The 21,134-nt window shown below is 38.5% G+C and overlaps 1 protein-coding gene across 1 annotated transcript in view; it reads left to right on the top strand.

Moving 5' to 3' along the window:
* The window catches only part of LOC124166619, a 198,850-nt gene that overhangs the window by 163,768 nt on the left and 13,948 nt on the right, over nucleotides 1-21,134 (top strand). The window contains exons 4-8 of the mRNA XM_046544228.1: nucleotides 5,944-6,350; nucleotides 8,099-8,339; nucleotides 10,785-11,034; nucleotides 13,563-13,775; nucleotides 15,850-16,106. Coding sequence (XP_046400184.1) covers nucleotides 5,944-6,350; nucleotides 8,099-8,339; nucleotides 10,785-11,034; nucleotides 13,563-13,775; nucleotides 15,850-16,106 — 1,368 coding nt within the window. The remainder of the gene's footprint in view (nucleotides 1-5,943; nucleotides 6,351-8,098; nucleotides 8,340-10,784; nucleotides 11,035-13,562; nucleotides 13,776-15,849; nucleotides 16,107-21,134) is intronic.

Below are 21,134 nucleotides of genomic sequence, written 5' to 3'. Positions count from 1 at the left end.
CTCCGCGTGACGTCACAGGGACCTAGTTTCTATATGAGTACATAGGAGTTTTACATCGTCTGAGATTAGCAATTCATGCATGAGGCACAGAGCTCGGGGAAACATGTCTTATTAAAACTGGCTAAGGTCGGAAAGCTTTCTTCGTTTTATAAGGTATAAATAATCCTTATTTAAGCCAAGCGTTACCAGCTAGCAGGGTACTCTGCTACCTGCTAGCATCCTGCGTCGTATCAGCGCTCAAAGCTTCGCCCCAAGGTCACCTCACTTGCGGCAGCGGGAACCAGAACGACGACACACGGAGTTTTCCCGGCATTCATACTTACCCGTCGCGTTTTCGCGCGCTTGAAAATTTACTTTTCATTTAATCGCGAAAAATAGATATCGTCATTTAAAAATCTAAAAGTGTGAAATACGTACTCCAGGAGTAATAATCTTTCGATTTAGGCAATAAAAAAAATAGGAAACCACCCTATTACCGAAACCCCACCGTTCTCTAATGATAGCCCTGTATTTATATTACCATATTTCGTACAGGATATGTCAACCAAAAGTTGATTCACGGCAATTTTAAAATAAAACTGAGCTCAGTTGAAGACCGCCTTACACCTCACTATAGTTTAATTGGGAAATTAAGACCGACTGGGACCGTGATAAACCCCAAAATATTTAGGCTATTCAACTGGAATTTTTGAATGCTTATTACGCACGGGACAAAGTTATTTACGTACAGGACTCATGAGAACAATGATTAGCATATTCATAACTTTTGATAATTCAAATATATAGTTTGTAGAAAATATAATTGAAAACACGAGTGCAAAAAGCAGATAATAACCAAAGGTATTAACGAAAGGTAAACCAAACCAAAGGTAATTACCAAATTGAGAAAAAAGAGAAAAAGAACAATGGTTCTTGCACGCAGAGTGTAGAATCAACGCAGAACGTAGGTTTTCAACAATGTCTGCTGAACTTATTTGCAACTTATTGTTGAAAATAACAATGTCTTCGGGTGAAGGGGCTAGATCACTATCTGGTTCTTGCGCTCAGGTTTTCATTTATTGCGTACAATTAGTTTACTTCCGGTACACCAATTTGAGTAACAAAAGTAATTTTGTACTACGAAAGCAAATTATCAATCTTTTATGACGATCATTTTCATTCTGCCTATGTAATGCGTGCAAAGTTTGAGTTTAAGTGTCAAATTTTCTCCTTGTAAGGTAATGTTTGGCTATGCGTAATGAGTCAATAGGTGTGGGAATCCTTGGGGACGCGTTGTCTGTCTGGGGAATTCTTCGGCCTTTCTCGCCATGCAATCGAAGTTATGCAAACGAAGCTAACTGTTCTCCTCTCCGGGTGATTTCCTCCTCGTGCTATTCTCCGTCGGCTTCGAGGGCGCCTCGGTCACGCTGCTGTTGGATCGTGAGGTCGTGGTGACGCAATAATATCCCTCACGACCCAGCGACGTTGTCTATTCTATCTCCCACTTCATAACATCTCAGAGGAAATGTCTAATGGGACTACGTGTTGAAGGTCCCATTCCACCCCGTATTGGATATTGCTTAAGATTAAAATTTAAATAAAAAAAAACACGTCAAGGCCACCACTACGGGAATTTATTGTTCCATTATCAAAGCCTTTAGGCGAAGACTTATTATGGTCAGAGTTTTTTATTTATGTATTTAAGACGTTAACGTACAGCAGCATAGCCAAGTTACATTGAAACATTAAAAAACATGAAATAGCACATTATGCTTAAACAATATATAAACCAACAACAAAGGACCCTGTGGGGAAAAATAAAATTTTCTGAAAATGGGTACATAGCTTTTCTGGTGAAACTGTTTCGTGATAAATAAAATTGAGGGATAGAATGAGAGAGTGTTTCCATGGTAACCATATAGAGACCAATTTTTTCCGTACATTTAGAGAGAGACCTTTGAACAACTCATTGAATCAAAGTCTCGATGGTGGAACGGTAGAGTACTGAGTCGTTGAGAGAGACGTGCATGTTCTCTAATCACATTTTTTAAAATAACGTACCTAAGTACCAAGAAATAGTCTGAAAATATATTGAGAGGGCTGGAAGATATAAAAATTCTATAAAAATTAAATACATTCTATTTTTTATTATTTGAGGATATAATGCGTGATTGATTTTCATTGTTTATTGTAGTAGAGTCAATCCAGGCTATGAGTAATTTTAAAGGGAGAATTTTTTTTTGCTTGAGAAGATGTCCTGTTATGTTACTTCTCCACGTTTGGCAATTATCATATGCTCAGAAAAGTTACTTTGAAAATAAACTTGATTGTTTCTGGCTTTACTTTGTGAAAATCCATTCTTAATAATAAAACGTTATTGTACTTTTCCACACGGTTTAATTAATACGACCGGTTTCGTCGCAGAGGCGACATCATCAGGTACATAATCCGTTATAATAACAAAATAACTGTTATTTTAACGGATTATGTACCTGATGATGTCGCCTCTGCGACGAAACCGGTCGTATTAATTAAACCGTGTGGAAAAGTACAATAACGTTTTACTTTGAAAATATTTATTTCGAGAAATATTTTACGTGTTTGATACACATAATTTATTTCCGTTACAGAGTAATTTTATCACTAATTTTACTTTCAAAAGGAGACATTTTCGTACTGAAAAAGAGGTCCGAACCTGTGCCTTCTTTATTTATCGCAGTTACTGTGTATCCGGACAAGTTAATAAAAATTTGGAAATATTTCGCGTGACCAATTTTCATAGTTTGTTTTCTTCAATAGTCAATGCAGGCTGAAATTGGACTCTTAAAAGTAGAAATCTCCTTCCTTGGGAAGAGTTCCATAGCATTTGACTTGTTTATATCTGGCAGTTATCGTATATTCAGACAAGTTGCTTTGGAAATATTTTGACCTGAATTTCATTTAGCGTGAGGCAAGAATATTCTTGTTACGTCGTGAGTGAATGTTCGAAAGAAATAGTCTTTCGCAGGATGTTGAGTGTAAAACAGTGCCTTATTGCCGCTAGAATGTCTCCTTGGTATTCTCGAAGTGGAATTATATTCCTTTCACTAAGCGTTCACTTTATGGGAACACTATCTCCATGCCTGCTTATCTAGCGTAAAATTGTGTGCACTTGTCTAGTCTAATTATAAATACGTATGCCTTGAACATGTGTCATTTGTTTGCCTTTCGTTATTGCAAATTCTGCCTTGCTTAAAATCGTGCAGTGTTGGTTTTGTTGAATCTTGTGGGTAATGTATGCTGTCAAAGTAGATATGTTTTGGAATCGAGATTGAAGGAGCAAAAATGTGCTTCGATGTTACATGTACTGTTTACATGACATGAGTTATGTGAATGTTTGTTGTTGTCAGCATGACAACGACTACAAAAGCATGGCGACGAAACTTTTCAATCATACTTTGGCACAATCGCACGAAGTAATTTTTGAATGTGATCAAAGCTTACGATGCCAGCAGGGACTGTCGGAAAGTTTTACACCCATCAATGACTGAAAAAGACGGCGACCCTTCGTTAGGGCGTAAATTGAAATAAGACGCTTAAAATGTTATTTTTAATGATATTTATGAATGTAATAAGTGGTAAGATCTTTTAATTTACAGTGCTTTTACCTCAAATATTTTTTTACCATTGTTTCCCAAAATAGTGCAACACATTCCTTTAAAAGCGAATGTGTTCGGTGAAAGTGATGAGCTGGCACCGCTGCATATTGTTGTCGTTGTTTGTGTGGTCTCCTGGGCAACTCCCGCCCTCAAATATAATCCTTTGATTCGGCCGGGAAGTCGTACTTACGCAATGCGGATTTCGGCTTGACGAGTGTCTTTTCTTGCCGCCGCGCGGAACACGAAGGACGTCGAAATCACACGAACAGCCGTGAGAATTCCGTCTTGCGTTGCGCTATCTTGCAAGGAAGGTTTTGGATGAAATTTTACAAAGATTTACAAATGCTCGTGGAGACCCAGAAAAAACGATACAAAAATGTATTCTGAGCCACACTCCAAGAAGTTCAATGGACAGGCCATCGTTCATGACTTCTTCCATGGACAAACACATATTTAATGTTCTTTTCTTCGCCAGTCACTCACGTTTCTGTCAGAGGAAGTAATGGATTAATTTGTGACAAAATAAAAGGCTATAAGTAACTTCGCACTGCAACGAATTTGTCTCGTAATTGAAAAATGAATGGTACACCATTGTTTTGTATTGGTAAAAAAAATTCATACCTCTATGCAGCAATATTTTTCTTTACCAGAAGACTATAATGGGTAGAAATGGATTTTTAAAAGTCTTATAGCTATTTTTGCAATCAACGCTTAGTAATTTTTATTATAAAGCAGCAACCTTGGTCGAATTTATGCTAGGAATCGTATCTTTGCTCTAATTTTCCAGCTTGAACACTTTTAGCTTACCTACCCATGTGGGATGAATGTGATCCCCATAGATATCGAGTTGGGTGTGCTTGTCGGAGTATCCAAAAATATTGTTTCATATACAACGGAAGACGTTGGACGCCTGTTCTACTATAACTCTCAATTTATACTTAACATCAATTAAAATGAAATTATAAGGGAAAAATCATAATAAATTGCTTCATGTGCAACGTTTTTCGTAGTATATGAAGTCATTTATTTAGATCCTCTGTAAGGTTTATTGAAAATATATTTGATTAATTTTAATTCGCCGATAAAACGTTTTTTATAACAACTTAATTTTCTATTGCAATATTTCCAATTAGCACTTTCACGGCAGAGTCGATTGCTTGAACCTTTTCGTGGATGGGATATTATTTAGCTATCTTGAGCACATATCGACATTCTCCATGAGAATGTAACCACTGTTAGTCTCAAATCACGCAATAGACTCCTTAACTTCTTCGTCAACATTGTAAAATATCGTAACCCCACCCTTGGTGATCTCTTTCGTACTTTTGATCCTCTCTCCTAACTTGAAATAGCTTCCTTCCAAATTCAGTGCGCAATTAGTGACCTCAGATTTTTCCACCGAATAATGAATGGCCGCTTCAGGCCCAATGGCAATCTTCTGAAGTTCTCCTCCATGTCCATTTCCGTAAAACGCGGAACCTCAGAGTAAGTAAATCCTTATTCTGTGGCGGAACTCTTAAATCTGTTCCATCTACCCCACCACCGTTTATCTGAGCCCTATAGAAACGTAACCATTGGCTGTCTTTTTACCTACAATTCCATCGACAATCCTTCAATTAACATAACATCATCAGTCCTCCTTCCTTTCCTCCATAAAGTGCCGCAAAGGAATGATGCTGTCATTTCAATGGACACATCACATAGCATCTCAGCTCATATGTGGTATTGTTATGTATGATACGATGTTTTGTTTTTCTTTTTTGTCTGAAGATCCAATGTAAAGGTCTTCTGGCTTGAATCTGGATTTCATGCTAAATGAACAGATGGTCTCTCTAATTAGGGAATCAACTTGATGGATCCACAGCAGGGGCGGATTCAGGATTTCTTTCTGGGGGGGAGGGCACAAGCAAGGCCGTATCCAGGATTTTGTTCTTGGGGGAGGGGGGGCACAAGGATACCCCGCAATACAAATCGAACGCCATGATAACGGGACCGTATTAAAAATCTTGCATATTTTTAAGTGTTTTGGGGTGCACGTACCCCTGTGCCACCCCTAGATCCGCCTATGATCCACAGGGGAATCCTCCATGTGGTTATTTTCATTTTCCTTTGTTGTTCCATATTTATTTAATATTAGTGTTTCATTGCTGTTCCATATTGTTATAATAATCGTGTTTCATTGTTGTTTCATGCTGTTATAATAACCGTGTTTCATTGTTGTTCTATGTTGTTATAATAATCGTATTTCATTGTTCCATATTTTTATAATATTTGTTTCATTGCTATTCCACATTGTTATAATGTTTGTTTTTCATTGTTGTTCCAGGGATCGCCTTCACAGCAACAACACGAGCAGTGTCCACTGTCGGTGCGGCGAGGACCCGAGGCCCGAGCACTCTTCGTCGAGCGGGGCCCCGTCCTCCAGCGACTCCGGCGTGGCCCACTTGCTGGAGAGGGGCCCTAAGCAGGGCGAGGAGGATGATGAGGTGGGCCCTGGGGAGGCGCCGGGGGAGGAGAGGCGCCGGCGACGCAGGGACTCGCCCGACTCCGATTCTTCCCTATCGCGGGCGATCAGCAAGAGCCTTGGGTTGTCTACTTCGCTGGGCAGACAGTGTGGCCTGGAGCTGGACAACCAGACGACGAGTCCAAAGAAGCAGGAGGCCAAGCCCCTCGCGCACGCAGACAGCGACACGGAATCATCTCGATTGCTCTCCGCACAGCTCACGAGCATCGGTGAGTACTTTAAAAGAGAATTTATTAAGAGAATTCTGTATTTACAGTCTGTAAAAAAAAGCAAGATACCAGGGTTTGAGGAGCTCTAGCGTCTAAACGAAGCAATCGATTTCAATGCTACAAAAAGCATACGAAAGAGGATTCTTTTCTTAGTTGTATCGTGTACTTTGAAAATATCTTCGGCTCAATAGTATTTCCTGTACTTAATTTTTTCTCAAAAAAGTACCCGTTTTTTGCGCGTAAAATCAAGTTGCCCAACTTTGAGCGCTTGGCATTCGTGTAGTTTTCGTTCTTATAAATTGAAATTTTTAATTAAAGAAGCCACATCTATTATTAGCAGTTTGTCGAAAACAAATTGTTTATACCACTAAAATTAACGGAGTAGTTGTAAACAACGCAAACCTCTGCTAACTTCGAAACTAGTGGGTCAATTGAAAATTGATTGGTTGATAGATTGAGTAGTTGATAGCACTGGAGATCTTATGGAGAACCGTTTCTCATTTACTTATATTTCCCAATCGTTTCCAGCTTACAAGGGAAGTTCCTCATGCGTCGCCACCAAATCTCGTTCAAATTTTGCTAAGCAATAGAAAATGGATGCGCATGAGGTGTGGTTTTTGTTTCAGCCGCCAACGCTCAATACTTTTCGAGATATTAGCGACGGAATGTACCAGGAAATGGCTAAATTTATGCAATTGACAGAACAACAATACACCGTCCGTGCCCATCGTCCTAGCAACGAAGTTTAAGGGGCTTTTTGTGCTGCGGGTTGCATAAATTTAAGTTGCAATAAAGGCGTTTCCTGTGTACTTTCCTTCGATAATATCTCGAAAAGTGGTGAGCATTGGCGGCTGAAACCAAAACTACACCTCATGTGTATTCATTTCCTCTCAAAATTTGAACGAGATCTGGCGGTGACGCTTGACAGACTTCCCTTGTTTGTCTAGGTTGAGCTCAACTTTGGCCTATCTGTATCATCCTACATGTTAAAATCCGGATCAGGAATAATGAATAGCCGAACCTAAAATCCCGCTTTTGGTGACCTTTGGTAAAGTCCTCATTGGCCAAACCGTAGTTCACATGTTCAAGTCCCATCAGAGTAGATTAGTGCTGTTCAGGGCATGGGTGTAAAAATATACACAACAATATCAAAATATTTATTCTTACTCATACAGTTTTATTTATATTCATTGAAGTACATTGCTTTATAAGGCATTAAACCTGTAATTAGGCTAGCTTTAGAGTAACAATATGTGGAAATGAGTCACATGTAACCAATGTTTAGGTACATAAAATAAATACAAAAGAAATAAAGTGTTTGAAAAGTTTAGAACTAAGGTGGGTTATAAGCATTCTTTAGGGCATCATTTGTTCATGTAATGTGCCTTATAGTAAAATATTCAGTCCGCTAACAATAGCATCTCAGAATTATCATCATTCATTAACCAATCATGATAGATATTTGTAAAAACAGGAAGATTCTTTGATTGAGTATGGCAGGATTTAGATTTGCAATTTAGAAGACCAGAATATGTACAGAAAACACCTTTTATGTATATTTTTAATTTGGTTTAGGCATAAGGACCCAGTTGTTAGTGTACGTCCAGTGTTAATGGTTGTAAAAACCATTGTTAATGTACTTGGTCATGGTGCTGTTTTTGGAGTAATTGGAATTAATGCCTAAAAAATCTTAAATTTGTCCAAAATTGCTTTTTTTCTGATAAAAGATCGCATTTTGTGTTTGCCAGGCGACAGACCGGATGGACCCAGCACAACGAGAAGTGTCCAGAATGATAAGGGCAAGTTGGATTTTAGGAATTCTTTAGATGAGAGCTCGCTGGAGGAAGGAGACGTTGAGAAGCAGAGGAGAGACCTTCTGCTGGAGTTGATTGACACGGAACGCTGCTACTGCGACACCCTCCGCACTTTGAGGCAAACGTTTGCCGAGCCGCTCTCTGTGCAAGATATCCTCTCACCAAAGGATGTCGAGTGAGTGCAATGAGCAATGTATACCCTCTTTTCCTGCCTCTTCAATGTCCAATTTGAGTTGACAAACATGTACATAGTATACTTTCAGCAACTTTACGCTTTAATTTTATAATATCAAGATATGTCTCCTTGCTACCCGTTGAGAATTTTGATTTTTGAGCTATATTGGGGTAAATTATCTAATTAGAGGTTTAAGAACAGAAAAAGTCCGTAAGTAATACATGTACAAGGAAGGGCCAATATTCATGGAATCGTAAAATTTAGCATTGCAGAGCAACCTACGCTGTGAATTTCATTCAGAATTACTCTATTAAATTAATGTTAACGTATTCCTCATAGTGGACATGTAAACTAAATCTCCACAAAGAAGAGAATTTCATCTTATGAAGTTTTTTTTTAATTCTAAAGATACGCTGGTCAACTGAGTTGGGTATCCTAAGGAAAATATCAATGTCTATACTATTGCATGTGTGGTCAGTTCAAGTACCCAAATATACATAGTTTTTTTGTGTACCACTCAAGTTTTTAGAAACTTTTCAATGACTCCAACCACATGAATAAAGTTATATGATTCATAAAAGGAAGGAAGACAAAGGAGGCAAATTTAATGACTCATTTCTTGAGGGGAAAGGGTTGCCATTTCCAATTCACATCCACGCAACGAACCTGTTTTTTAACGTCTAATTAGCTCTAAACATTAGTTGACACAACCTTCAACTTTTTTTTGCTGTAAGTTCTGCTTAGTTGAATTTTTATCATATGCAGAAGCTGACCAGAACTGTACACCATCTCTGGATTAAGTAATGCTGCTTAAGCTAGGCTGTATCATGTTATAATTAGTGTTAAAACGACATTATAAAATAGGTCCTTGGTGTGTCAGTGGTCCACCACTTTTCCTCATGAGTCTGAGGAGCAGCAAATGCATTTATCATCAACTAATTCATAATAACTAACTAACTTATCTATTACATTATTCATCTCTGTGCATGATCGGTTCATATTTCTGATTTAATACTAGCATTGCCATTGATTGCCTTTTTAATGTACAAATATATCATTATTCATCTCCTTTATCATTTCCCAGGATAAAGCATTAACTCTATTGGCCATAAACATCCTTCCTTACAATGCTTCTCCCAATTGCAGTGCAAATCACTTGTGTTTGTGTATGGGGAGGGGTGTAGAACCTCAACATATTAACTATAAACCCCAGTCTCTCAACTAGTATTGCCAAACACACCTTCGGATCATTTGGGACCATTGATCATTCGGATCCTTTGAAGGGATGATCATCATCATCACTGGTCAACAATCCTAGGATTGGTTTGACGCAGCTCTCCACTCAATTCTCCTATCAGCTAATCTTATCACACCTACGTATTTATTCTCATTCACATGTTTCTTTACGTGTTCCATATATTTTGTTTGATGTCTTCTTTTCCATTCTTACCATCCACTTGTCCCTCCATGATTATCTTCATCAGGCCATCATGTCTCTAGCTGTGGCCTATAAGGTCTTCTCATTAAGGTTTTCATGAGGCTTCTCCTCTCTCCTATTCTTCTTAGGACTTCTTCATTGCTAACTTGGTCAATCCATTTGATTCTTCTGTAGCACCACATTTCAAAGGCCTCTATCCTTGCTTTCTCCGCTGGGGTCATTGTCCATGCCTCACTTCCGTATAGGAGCATACTCCAAATGTAGGTTCTTATAAATTGTTTCTTTACTTCCATATTTAAGTTTCCCGCTGTAAGCAGGTCTTTATTTTGGTGGAATGCTCTCTTTGCCTGGGCTATTCTGCTGATGATTTCTTTCTTGCTCAGCAGAATAGAACCTGGGTTCTAACTTGGCATTCCTAGCAAGAATGAAGGGTAAAATTTCATTAGAAATTAGGTTTAGTTTAAGGTCACAGAAGGTATAAAAAATATTTGTGGGGTATTGTATCCTGGGAGGTTTTACAAGGACACAGTTATGAGTACACGTTAAGGATGATATTTGCCATGAAAAATTCATTTCTGTTAGCTGATATTCAAAGCCATATCTCTCAGTTACCAATCAGGCATAATTACTGCTTCCAGTTACATCACCAACCTATCTTCCTTTTAGTGGAATCTCCGACTGGGTTTAACAGTGTTGACGTCTTAAGCCCACACTGTGGCATAAGTGTCGGCAGAGGTCATGCTTACAAAGTCGGTGTTGGGGAAAAAAAACCCTTCTTTGTCATTACTTACTCAGCAACATATGTTTTCCAAAGGTCTCCATTAAGCAAATTACTTTGTATACAACATTCTTGACAGGTAATCAGGAGATCCAGGTTCGAATACCAACTTAGCGGAATGATTTTTTTCACATCAAAGTCCGTCCTTAGCGTTCCTTGACTATGCCCGAGGTTGTTGACTTTTTCACCCAAAGAACTTTGTTCATGCCTTTGTGATCTCTCTGTTCAGTACACTGTTTCCCCGAGAAGTTGAAGCGCTCTACGAGCAGCACACGAGTCTTCTGGGTATGCTGGAGGATTGCATTGGGAGCCGCGGGTCGCACACGAGGACCATCGGGGATATCTTGAGGCATTTCATCGAACCAGAGGGACTCGATGCCCTTCACCTCTACACGTCCTACGTCGACAACTTCCCGGATGCGCTCCAGACTTTCCACAAGCTGTGCCGCTGCTCACCAGAATTCACCAACTTCTTAAAGGTAGAATCATGTGCCAACTCTTTGCTTATTATCCATTTATTTCACTTATTGATTGTAGAAATACTGTCGAGCTCTGATTATTATTGAAACACAAGGCTGTTTTTTGTTGGGTTTTGTCTGCAATCTACGTATGTTGATGGATGTTTCTCCTACTATGCTGTAGGCATCCTCATGCCAAGCTTAAGTGGAAATGCCTTCAAATCTATAGGTATATGTATCTATGTCAGATCCTGAATAAGGTCATCCTCAGACCAAGCTGAAATGGATTTGCCTTTGAATCTGCTGGTTTATGTATGTATTATTTAGATTCTGGTTCATTGATTCTGGCTTGTCCCTGATCGGTCAATTTCTTTGGTCTCCACTTGTGGGATAGTGGGGAATGGTGCTAGTCTCTTAACATGTTAAGCCTGATGGAGGTGAATTGTGTCTCCTTGTGGCATTGTCAGGACACCGAGTGAGGTACAGTCAAGTCTGTGCAAGGCCATATTCTGAGAATTAGAAAAACCTGTCCATTTTCTGTGACAGTTTGCATTGAATGCTCGGAGTTGAATGTGTAAAGATGCATTGCCACGAGCTCAAATGTGCATTGCTGTCCTCACGATTCTTGTTGCTGGGTCTCCTTGTTATTCCCACTGCTGCACACTTTAGTCTGGGGAAATTCTTTTCTCTTTGGTCAATATGTTGGGATTAGTGGCTGATTAAGCAGAGGATTAAGGGGGTAACCTCCCCTCTCATAGTTTCTGAAAAAGTTGAAAAGATTGTCATCTTTAAGGTGGCTCCAATCCAATGAAAGTTTTTATTTCTCCAATTTAAGAAGTCATATTTTAAAATAATTGATAAATATCTGAAAGCTGCTTGATCATGCAAATTGGATGTCAAACGTATTATCTATGAGAGATATTGCATACCAACAAGGTGCGGCAAAAAGTGTAGAACCTGCCTCCCCACTAAACAGCAACATCTGTGGTTGGGATTGTCAATATCTATGCTATATCCAGGTCCCATTAATGTAGGGGTAGTATAGTGTGGAAGAAGTAATAGTTGGAGGAATGCTAGCACCACCATGTGTAGAATATAAAAAAATCCCTAAAAAACAATCCAATTGCACAGTGTATTGCTGCAAAACCTTTCTCAGAAATTCGATTGTTTTTATTAGCCATATCCTGTTGGAGGGTAAAGCTCAAATGTATGGTCGAAAGTGACGGATAATCACGAGTATTTAGCTGCTGTAATTTTCACTTTGGTTTCCATACCATGCACTATCTGCATATGTGACGACCATTCCATTGAATTTACTAGTTGTTTTGAGGTGTGTGAATGGTATAAATTAAGAGCAGGCAAGGGTTTTACCGTGTTTTTGAAAGCTCCAATAATCAACTTAACTTGATTTGGAGTCGACATGATGATGAAGAGCAACAATCTCAAATGACAATTTATGAACAATGTACCTCCAATGGTGGGGTCATAGCTGAGTTAAAAAAGATGAGTATCGAAATTCCAATACATATTACCCATAATAACTACAGTGAAATGTCTTTATAATGAAATCCTATGGACTGCAAAATACGTTCGTTAAACAGAAATTTCATTGCATTGAAATGTGCGAAAAATATCGCATGAAACCCATATGAATGAAAGTATATAAAAAAACACTCATCGAAACATCCAAATTGCATGTTTGGGCTAATACAATTGAAAATAACTATGTAATAATGACATTCATGTACTAACCAATCGTATCTTGGATGGTGCTTAAGGTAAAGATGGTATACAAGGTATAGGCTTGAAAACTTTTTTTCATCCATACCACATAAATTTTATTATTGACACTACATATTTACACTCTACTCATTCGTGCAGAACGTCAGTTTATTAACACTTTTTACAGTCACTGAACACAAATCTATTTACACTCATCACTTCTTAAAAAAATCAGTTTTTTCGCACATTGTGTTTCACCAATGATTGTGTGGCAATGACTTTGTTATATGTACTGAATTTCAGCCAAAAAATATTTTCGTAAAACTGGCACCCTTTTACATTGTACAATATGAAATAAATTTTATATTAAATGTTAGGAAATGTCAAGGGGACAGAAAGTAATTTCGTTATTCTGAATATTTTGTTACACTGGCGTTCATTATAAAGACATTTCACTGTACAAATCCATTAACTTGGCAAGACTGCTAGATGTCACCTCCATTGAAGGTAGTTCGTAAATTGCGGTATGAGATCGTTGTTCTTAGTCATCAATTGGACTCAAAATCAAGTCAACTTGATTACTGGCTCTTTCAAAATCACCTTTAGTTTGGGGAATTAGAAATTAGAAGCGTCTCAAGATGCAAAAAAACTATGTATGCGGAAAAGTAATTTACGATGTGTTCTTTCATGCTCCAATAAAATTAGTATCTTAAAAAATTGTTTGCCAAATTTTTTTTTTTTGAGACTGCTTTTATTTTCTGGATAGGTATGACTCGTAAATTGTATGTGTATTTTGATGCATGGAGTATGAATCTGGATTTATGCAGGACTGCCTCAAGAGCCCGGATTGCGGTGGCCTCGACTTGGGAGGTTTTCTGCTCACGCCAGTGCAGAGGCTTCCTCGGCTGGTGCTCGTGCTGCGACGCCTCTTGGCCATCACGCCACAGCGCCACCCAGACTGGGCCCCCCTCTCCTTCACCATCAACCGCCTCGCCACTTTCTTGTCACGTCTTAACGACTCGATGGAGCACTCATTCCAGGTAACGAGACGAATTTTTTATGCATGAGATAGGGCTCGGATAATGCCAATTGCCATCCTGGAATTACCATGTCGCTGCAGCTCATAGAGCACTTCAACTTCTTGGGGAAATAGTGTACCGAACGGAGAGATCACAGCAAGGCATGAACTAAGTTCTTTGGGTGGAAAAGTCAACAACCTTGGGCATAGTCCAGGAACGCTAAGGATGAAATTTGTTATGAAAAAATTGCACAATATTATGATCACAACAAATTAGCATGCAAAAGAATAAGCACATTGAATGACTCAGTTCATGCAATACAAAAAGCTGAAAAACATGTAAATATTTAGAGTAATGCACCACAGAATGGTCAACTAATAAATGATTAGATTAGAATATCGGGGCTCCAACTCAAAAATTTCATTTGGAACACCAATAAATTATTCTTGACAGATGAATAAACAGGAACCTTAGAAGGACAACCTTAGAATATTAACTCTATAACTGAAAAACATGCTAATGAGAATACCATATGTCACTCAAATGATCTCCTTTTATTCATCTGTAGAGAGGGAATGAGGGCTCAAGGGGAGCCCTTTGGGGGTTCAACACACCGGGGCTGGGAACCAAGTCAGAGACTTATACGCCCAATCTCCCGTGGAGGAAGGGAAATGGAAAGAGGCGCTGCCGCGATAGGAGCCCATTGACGCCTCTGGGATAGGGATAGGGAAGGAAGGGACGGGACGAGGAAAAGACACCTCAACGCTATAGAAGCGAAAGAAAAGGGCCCGACTAAATAGCGAGACCAAGCAAAGCCATTAATGTTCCAGCGATTTTTAGAGGATTATCCTATAAAAGAATAATCCAACGATCAAATCACTAGATTGTATCGCTCAATTCGCTCCTTTTATTCATCTGTACAGTACAAACACTTTGTATTACTCATGGGAATGCATAGAAAATATGAATACTAGGCAGGGTAAGAGGTTTTAGTTTCTTAAACAGAAGCCAACAACTGGATCTCCATTCACGAATGAGACAATCCTGTTGGCCCATTTTTGCATTTTGAAAAGTCTTCCCCTATGAAAAAATTGTATAAACCTGTTTCAAAATTGTATACAGTTTATACAATTGTCATGGCAATGTATAAGATTGTATAAAATTTTGAAACAGGTTCATACAATTTTTTCATAGGGGTTTGAGTTTGGCATTTTGAAGTTAAACTCCATATCTGATGGCTAATCACATCTGAAGTGTGAATCACAATATTAACCCTTCAGCAGTGGGAAATGTACATGTATGAGTGCACTGCTTAATCTCTGAAAAATGTACAAAACCATTTAAAACGCTCTCCTCTTACCTGCATTCCCACACCCTGCTTATCTCCCATTGCCCGAAGTCTTTCTTTAATGAATTGACAACCCTCCCTTCTCACCCCAAATATTTCCCTCCCTCACTTGTCAGCTGTTGCATTACACTCCATTGAGGTGTGCACTAGCCTGCCTTTTAAATATTCTCGCAATGTACTCTGTGAGAGGTTAGATGCGTAAAGGCGTGTCAACGAGTGTGGGTGAATATCATTAGTTGTTTCCAGTGTAATTTATGGAATCTATTTGATATGATGAAAAGTAAATAAAACTTTGTTATTTCACGTAAATATTCACTCATTTTGGGTGATTATCGACCAATTTCTTTGTTGTTAAGGGTCAAATTTAACAGAAATTACTACCTAACTTCATGTAAGAAATATTTGTTTTGTAGATTTTGGCTAGTCAAATAATTTCACAAAATTATTTGTTGTTTATTTATTTCCAATGGATAAGACTACATTTTGTAAATAACACTAATTGGCTGCTAATCAATCATCAGTTCCACTAATCTGTTAGTGAGTGGTATTCTTCCCTCATGCCCTCTGGAAAAGGATTTGAAGGATATCACCGGGGTCTTTTACTAGCTCTGCCCCTCCCTATAGAAGAAAGGCCTTGACTTCCTTGACACTAAATCTTCTTTCTCAGAGTGGAAGACTTGGGATCTAGCCACAGCAGCAGAAAGGTTAATCTCAATATTAAAGAGAGCGTTGATAATTTATTTTCAGCTCGTTGCTGCACAGTTAAGCACTCCGCCAGAGACGGAAGAGGACTTTGGCCATTTAGACACATTTGATGACGTTTGTGGAGAGTCGACTGCTAATGAAGAAATGCTGAACGACCTCACAAGCGATGGCGAAACGGCCACGGAGGCAAACATGAGTGTAATTGGCAAATCGGTTGCCTTGGAGACTGAAATAATCGATCATGGAGTTCGACGGAGGATGGGCCAACGAGTTGTATCCTCAGAATGGGAAAAAAGAAGGTAGGTAACAGCTCTATCTAAAATTTTGCTGCTACAATCCATCGAGCGATAAAATGGGTATCCTTTCTCATCCCACATTACTCTGGCTAAATTCATGGAGAGGGAAATTCAAACATGTCGTTTAGATGATTGTTAAGTCGTTTGTCCATTCAGTATACAGTAAAACTTCGATTTTACGCACTTCGATTTTACATCAAGTCTCGTTTTTACGCAGCGGCACTCAAGTCCGGCCGGAAAGCATAGGGAATTGCAATGGTGAAACTTCGATTTTACATCTTTTCTTGATTTTACGCAGTTTTTCGATTTTGCGCAGCATAACCCCAGCCCCTAAGAGGTCGCTAATCTTGATTTTACGCAGTTGTCTTTCGGCTTGTTTTGAAAATCCGACTAGAGCAATATGCAGTTAGGTTATTATTTCGTCCCAATGAGTTGCAAAAATGAATACAGGAACGGTTGAAATGACATCGCGCTGTTGAGCGTGAAACTAAATACATCGCGAATCTAATTATTGCTTCCCCGTGAGCCCTCTCAGTAATATTTCAGGCTCCATTACGAACGCGAATGTCGCTCTTAGTTCAAATTCGCCGTAGAAGGATATCGAAACCTAAAACACACGGCAATCGCCATGTATGCGTAACTACTTTTGATTAAGACATGATCGCTGGAGATATTAACATTATCACCTTTTGTTTATTATTCGACTTATTGATCGATGCTGTTTATATCCAGAATTATGAGCTACGGAATATCTATCCCCAACGCAAGGCTTTCTAGAATTTTGCCAACGCTATGTTTTCCGTCGCCCCAACGAAATATAACGGCGAAATGAGTCGTTAAAAATACTCCGCGTGCCAAAATTTTGGCTTCCAAGGTGATCCAAAAAAGACAGTCGTACTTCTAGTAAGTACGTAAGTCGATGGTGATTCAATACGATGGTAAAAGCAGCATGCATTGTCTCATTCCCAGGCTAACCCCACATCTGCGGGACAAATGGAGGCGAGGAAAAATTGCTTGCGCTGCGCGCTTATCAGAACCGACTCAACTTGTATCTCATTGTCAGACGGTTTAAGTTAAACATGGTTGGAACTTGAATAGCTATTAGCTTAACTCCGCTAGGTGGCAAGCGTTTTAACGGAACGGGAGTTAATGCCCTCGGAGAATAACTCGCGTCGTCCATCGTCATGTAATCGTTGAAGTCAAATTCAAGACGTGAGTGATAAGGCAGTCCCTTTAAACTCAGGAATGGCTTAGCACCATTAAATCGAAATACAAAAAGTGTCCGGTGTTGTTATCAGATATGGGGAAGCAAAATATTACGTGAAGCTGAGTCACACGGCTTGTGAGTCGAAGGTCCCGGCGCTGAATTCGCGGAAGAATGCCGACAGAGAAGCTATTCCCGGAAGAGTCAATCTACTAATGCTAAAATTTCATGGGGAAATGCTTTTTTAATGCGTATAAATTATAAAGAAGGAAAATTTTTCAGGACTATTAGTCATTTTTTATTCATCACGGGCGGCATGACGGCAGTTGCGCGGTCATTTTAATAGCTCACTTAAAAAAAGTGATCTAAGCACCGGAAAAATCTGAATTTCCGAATATCCCGGGTCCTGTGTGCTCCGTATTATCTATGGTATGCTATTTGGAGGTAACCAACAACTGGGGTCATTAGCGCCATGAAGTAAGGGCTGGGGGGATAGGAACCCTATGTTGGCATTAGCCAGGTTGCAATGATTAGCTCAAAAGGGACCAGGACTTAACTTCCCATCTGATGGACAGAGTGGTGCACTGGAAGTGCCCTCCATATTAGACTCAAGTAGGGATAGGGCCATCTCTGATAAGTCTCTGCTACTGCCAGGACTTGAACCCAGGCCCACAGGGTGTAAAGCCTTTGTGATGTATTAGCAAAATTTTGCTCCCTGTTAATGGGGTTAATTTGGATGTCTATCCTCAGGTATCTCATTTCTTCAATCTCCAATCTTTTTTTGTCTGCTGGTGGTTACACGGATATCCTGAAAACTGCTTTTAATGAGAATATTTTCGAAAATTAGCTTCTCTGCGACCATTTAGTATCACCATTCCGAAATTTCTCCTGGGTAACAGAAGTAATCTTAGTGCCAGAAATGCTGGCATTTCAACCATTTTGTTCAACCATGGGAAACACTGTTCAGGAATGCAAAGTTGTTTCTCTTAAGGTAACACGTCATCTTTGGTGTTGCTTTTGAGTAAATTAGATTATTAGGCTTCATTTTCCGAGCAATAATGAGCTAGTGTTATCCTGAAAACTATACTCCTCCTCAATACCAACTCTTGATTTTACACACTTTGATTTTACACAGTGCCCATATTTCGGTCCCTCCAACTAGGTAAAATCAAAGTTTTACTGTACATACTATGGTGGGAAAAAGTATCCCAACAGAGTTTGTGTATCTAGTAACAGTCTGCAAAAAAATTTATTTCCATTCTGATGGTGTGTATTTCTTATGGGCCAAGTAAATTTTCGGTTCCTTTTAACATTCGACCATTCAGACAACCAGGTAATTAAACAATTCAACAAACTTTGCCCTGTAAGTTGCGATATATTTGAGCTCTAGATGATGAGAGAATTGGCCACGTTTTAACCCCCTCTATCATTTTGATGAAGTTTTTGATTTGAACTTAAAATCTTTTGAATTTTGAAATTAGGCATAATTTATCTTCTGATTGTGTATATTGTTTTTGTATCAATTGATTCGGAGTCAGGAAACTGTTATAATTCTCACGACTATGGACAGTAAAACCTCTCCAAACAGCAACTTTAATTCAGAGGTCATCCTTGCGAATGGCCATTTTTTCCTGGAACCGAATGAATAATTCAAAATCTCTATGGAAAATATTTTAATTGCAAGGGAATGTAATCGATCTAATCATAATCCAATAGCCTATTCTTAAAAGAAAGCAAATGTAATTGCCTGCTAAATTTTTGGCCAATAAATGTTAAAAAGAAATTTGAACCCTTATTTATAAATGATGGTTAGTATTTTTTGATATACCCCAAAGTCTTCTAAGAAGTAGCCTCCCTTATGAACTGAAATTTATTTCCTGGAACCAGCTATGGGTGCTTTGGAAAGGTTTTACTGTATATGATGATTTGGACTTTGAATATTTTGAATTTTTAAGTTATTTTTTTCTTTATAAAATCACGATTGAAGTGACTGCATTTTAAGATTAATTTTTATGCAAATGGTTTATTTGTGTATATATGATATATTATAATGCTGATAAATGTACCCTTATATATGGGCAATTCCATGCGTGACGGAATTACTTTTGGAGAGAATTGTGCAATAGGATATTTAGATAAAATTGTAAAATAATAAAATATTGAAACCTTTCTCACTGTGCATAGTCAAAAGTCTTTTAGGAAGATGATGATCATGTAGAGAAAAGAAATTAATCATCAAACATCTTCTAAATTTGTCTAAAGTATGCCTGTGACGGAATTACTCCCACGTCAACCTGCTAGGTGTAAATACTTCAAACATCTTCAAACTCTGTGAATCTAAGATGAATTTTAAAACTTTCAATATGGCTATGAACAATGTTTAAGGCATTGCTTATGATTGCACAGTTTGTCAAAACTAGAAATTATTTATATGTATATAACAGTCAAAAACAAACACGTGACGGAATTACCGTGATGGAATTACCTTGACGGAATTACTGTGACGGAATTACCATGACGGAATAACCAATTGTTTAGACTTGTTTCAAACTCAAAGTATGAGACCATTTAACTTCTAACAACTCTGAATTAACAGTCAATAATTATGAAAAGGTAAAACAAAAAATGTAACTTCTGCATAATCAAATAACAAGTAATGACATAAAGCAATAGTTAAAGGTGAAAAATATTTTTATTCTTTTACACTAATTTTTATTTTACTGCCCATTCACTGCATTATGAAAAAAGTAACTAGTGCGCTTTCCAACCATGTGAAGTTTAGGCTGATGATCAAGGTGAACGACGTCCATTTTGTCAATCCAGCATCTGTCTTCTCTCTCCGGAAATACGTACACCATCCCCTTGCCGTCATTTCGGCGTAGGTTCAGTACCTCATAACAATCGGTATCGTCATTTGATACTGAAGCTATTTGAGCTACACACATAAGTTTTTTCTTCTTGCCACTATAGCTGGCCAATATAAAAGTTCCAACTGCCAAGGTCTTCGTTAAAGCGATATCACACCTATTACATTTTTTTATGGATTTCTGATGGCTCAAATGAAATGTCGTGTAGTTTATTGCTTCGGTATAAGGTTTGAGTAAGACAGTATGCCTGTCTACTACTACAACATTATGGGTATTTCTGGTACCCAATATGCTAGATGACATACTTTCCCATCGTTCCTGATTTTCTTTTCTATTGGCCCGTAGTTCATTACTTGAAATATACTATATTTTAATTTTCTCATTTTTTGCACAACAGTATTCAAACAAAGTCTTGGCTGATGAAATCTTAGCTTTTCCCGATAATATGGCAGGTCTTGCTTGTCTTTTAATTTCACCTCCAATTCCATCCACTGCACCTTTACCATGACTACTAGCAAAGAAATTCCACTCAAGTTCTTGTAGAGAAAACAATTCATGTAAAAAAGCAATGCTTTCGAATAAGTACCTCTGCTTGAACTGGCTTGCTGCCCCATCAGAAAAGCATCTCACTTTATTGATGCTTGGATGCATGGTGCGTAGTTCTTGAAGTAATGATCTCAAAAAACCATCTACTGCATATTTGTCATGAGTAAATTCATCTGAAACTATTACAAACGACTGACAAGCATCCTGGGCCCACATACAAGCCGTGAAGAGAGTAACTTGCTGGTGGTTCCAATGAGCCGCTTGAATTTCATTTTGGTCGATTATGGTAAAGTTTTCTGCGAAATCAACCTGAATGACTGCAGTCTCCTTGTCGCAATTTAACTTCGCATCCTTGAAGGCTAAACTTTGCTTTCTTTTGATGAATGTATGCCTTTTGAAAAAAATCAGTTGACT

The sequence above is a fragment of the Ischnura elegans genome, chromosome 10 (assembly GCF_921293095.1).
Source record: "Ischnura elegans chromosome 10, ioIscEleg1.1, whole genome shotgun sequence".
Classification (NCBI taxonomy): domain Eukaryota; kingdom Metazoa; phylum Arthropoda; class Insecta; order Odonata; family Coenagrionidae; genus Ischnura; species Ischnura elegans.
The sequence above is the reverse complement of the archived record's forward strand: the minus strand, read 5'-3'. Positions and strand labels throughout refer to the sequence as shown.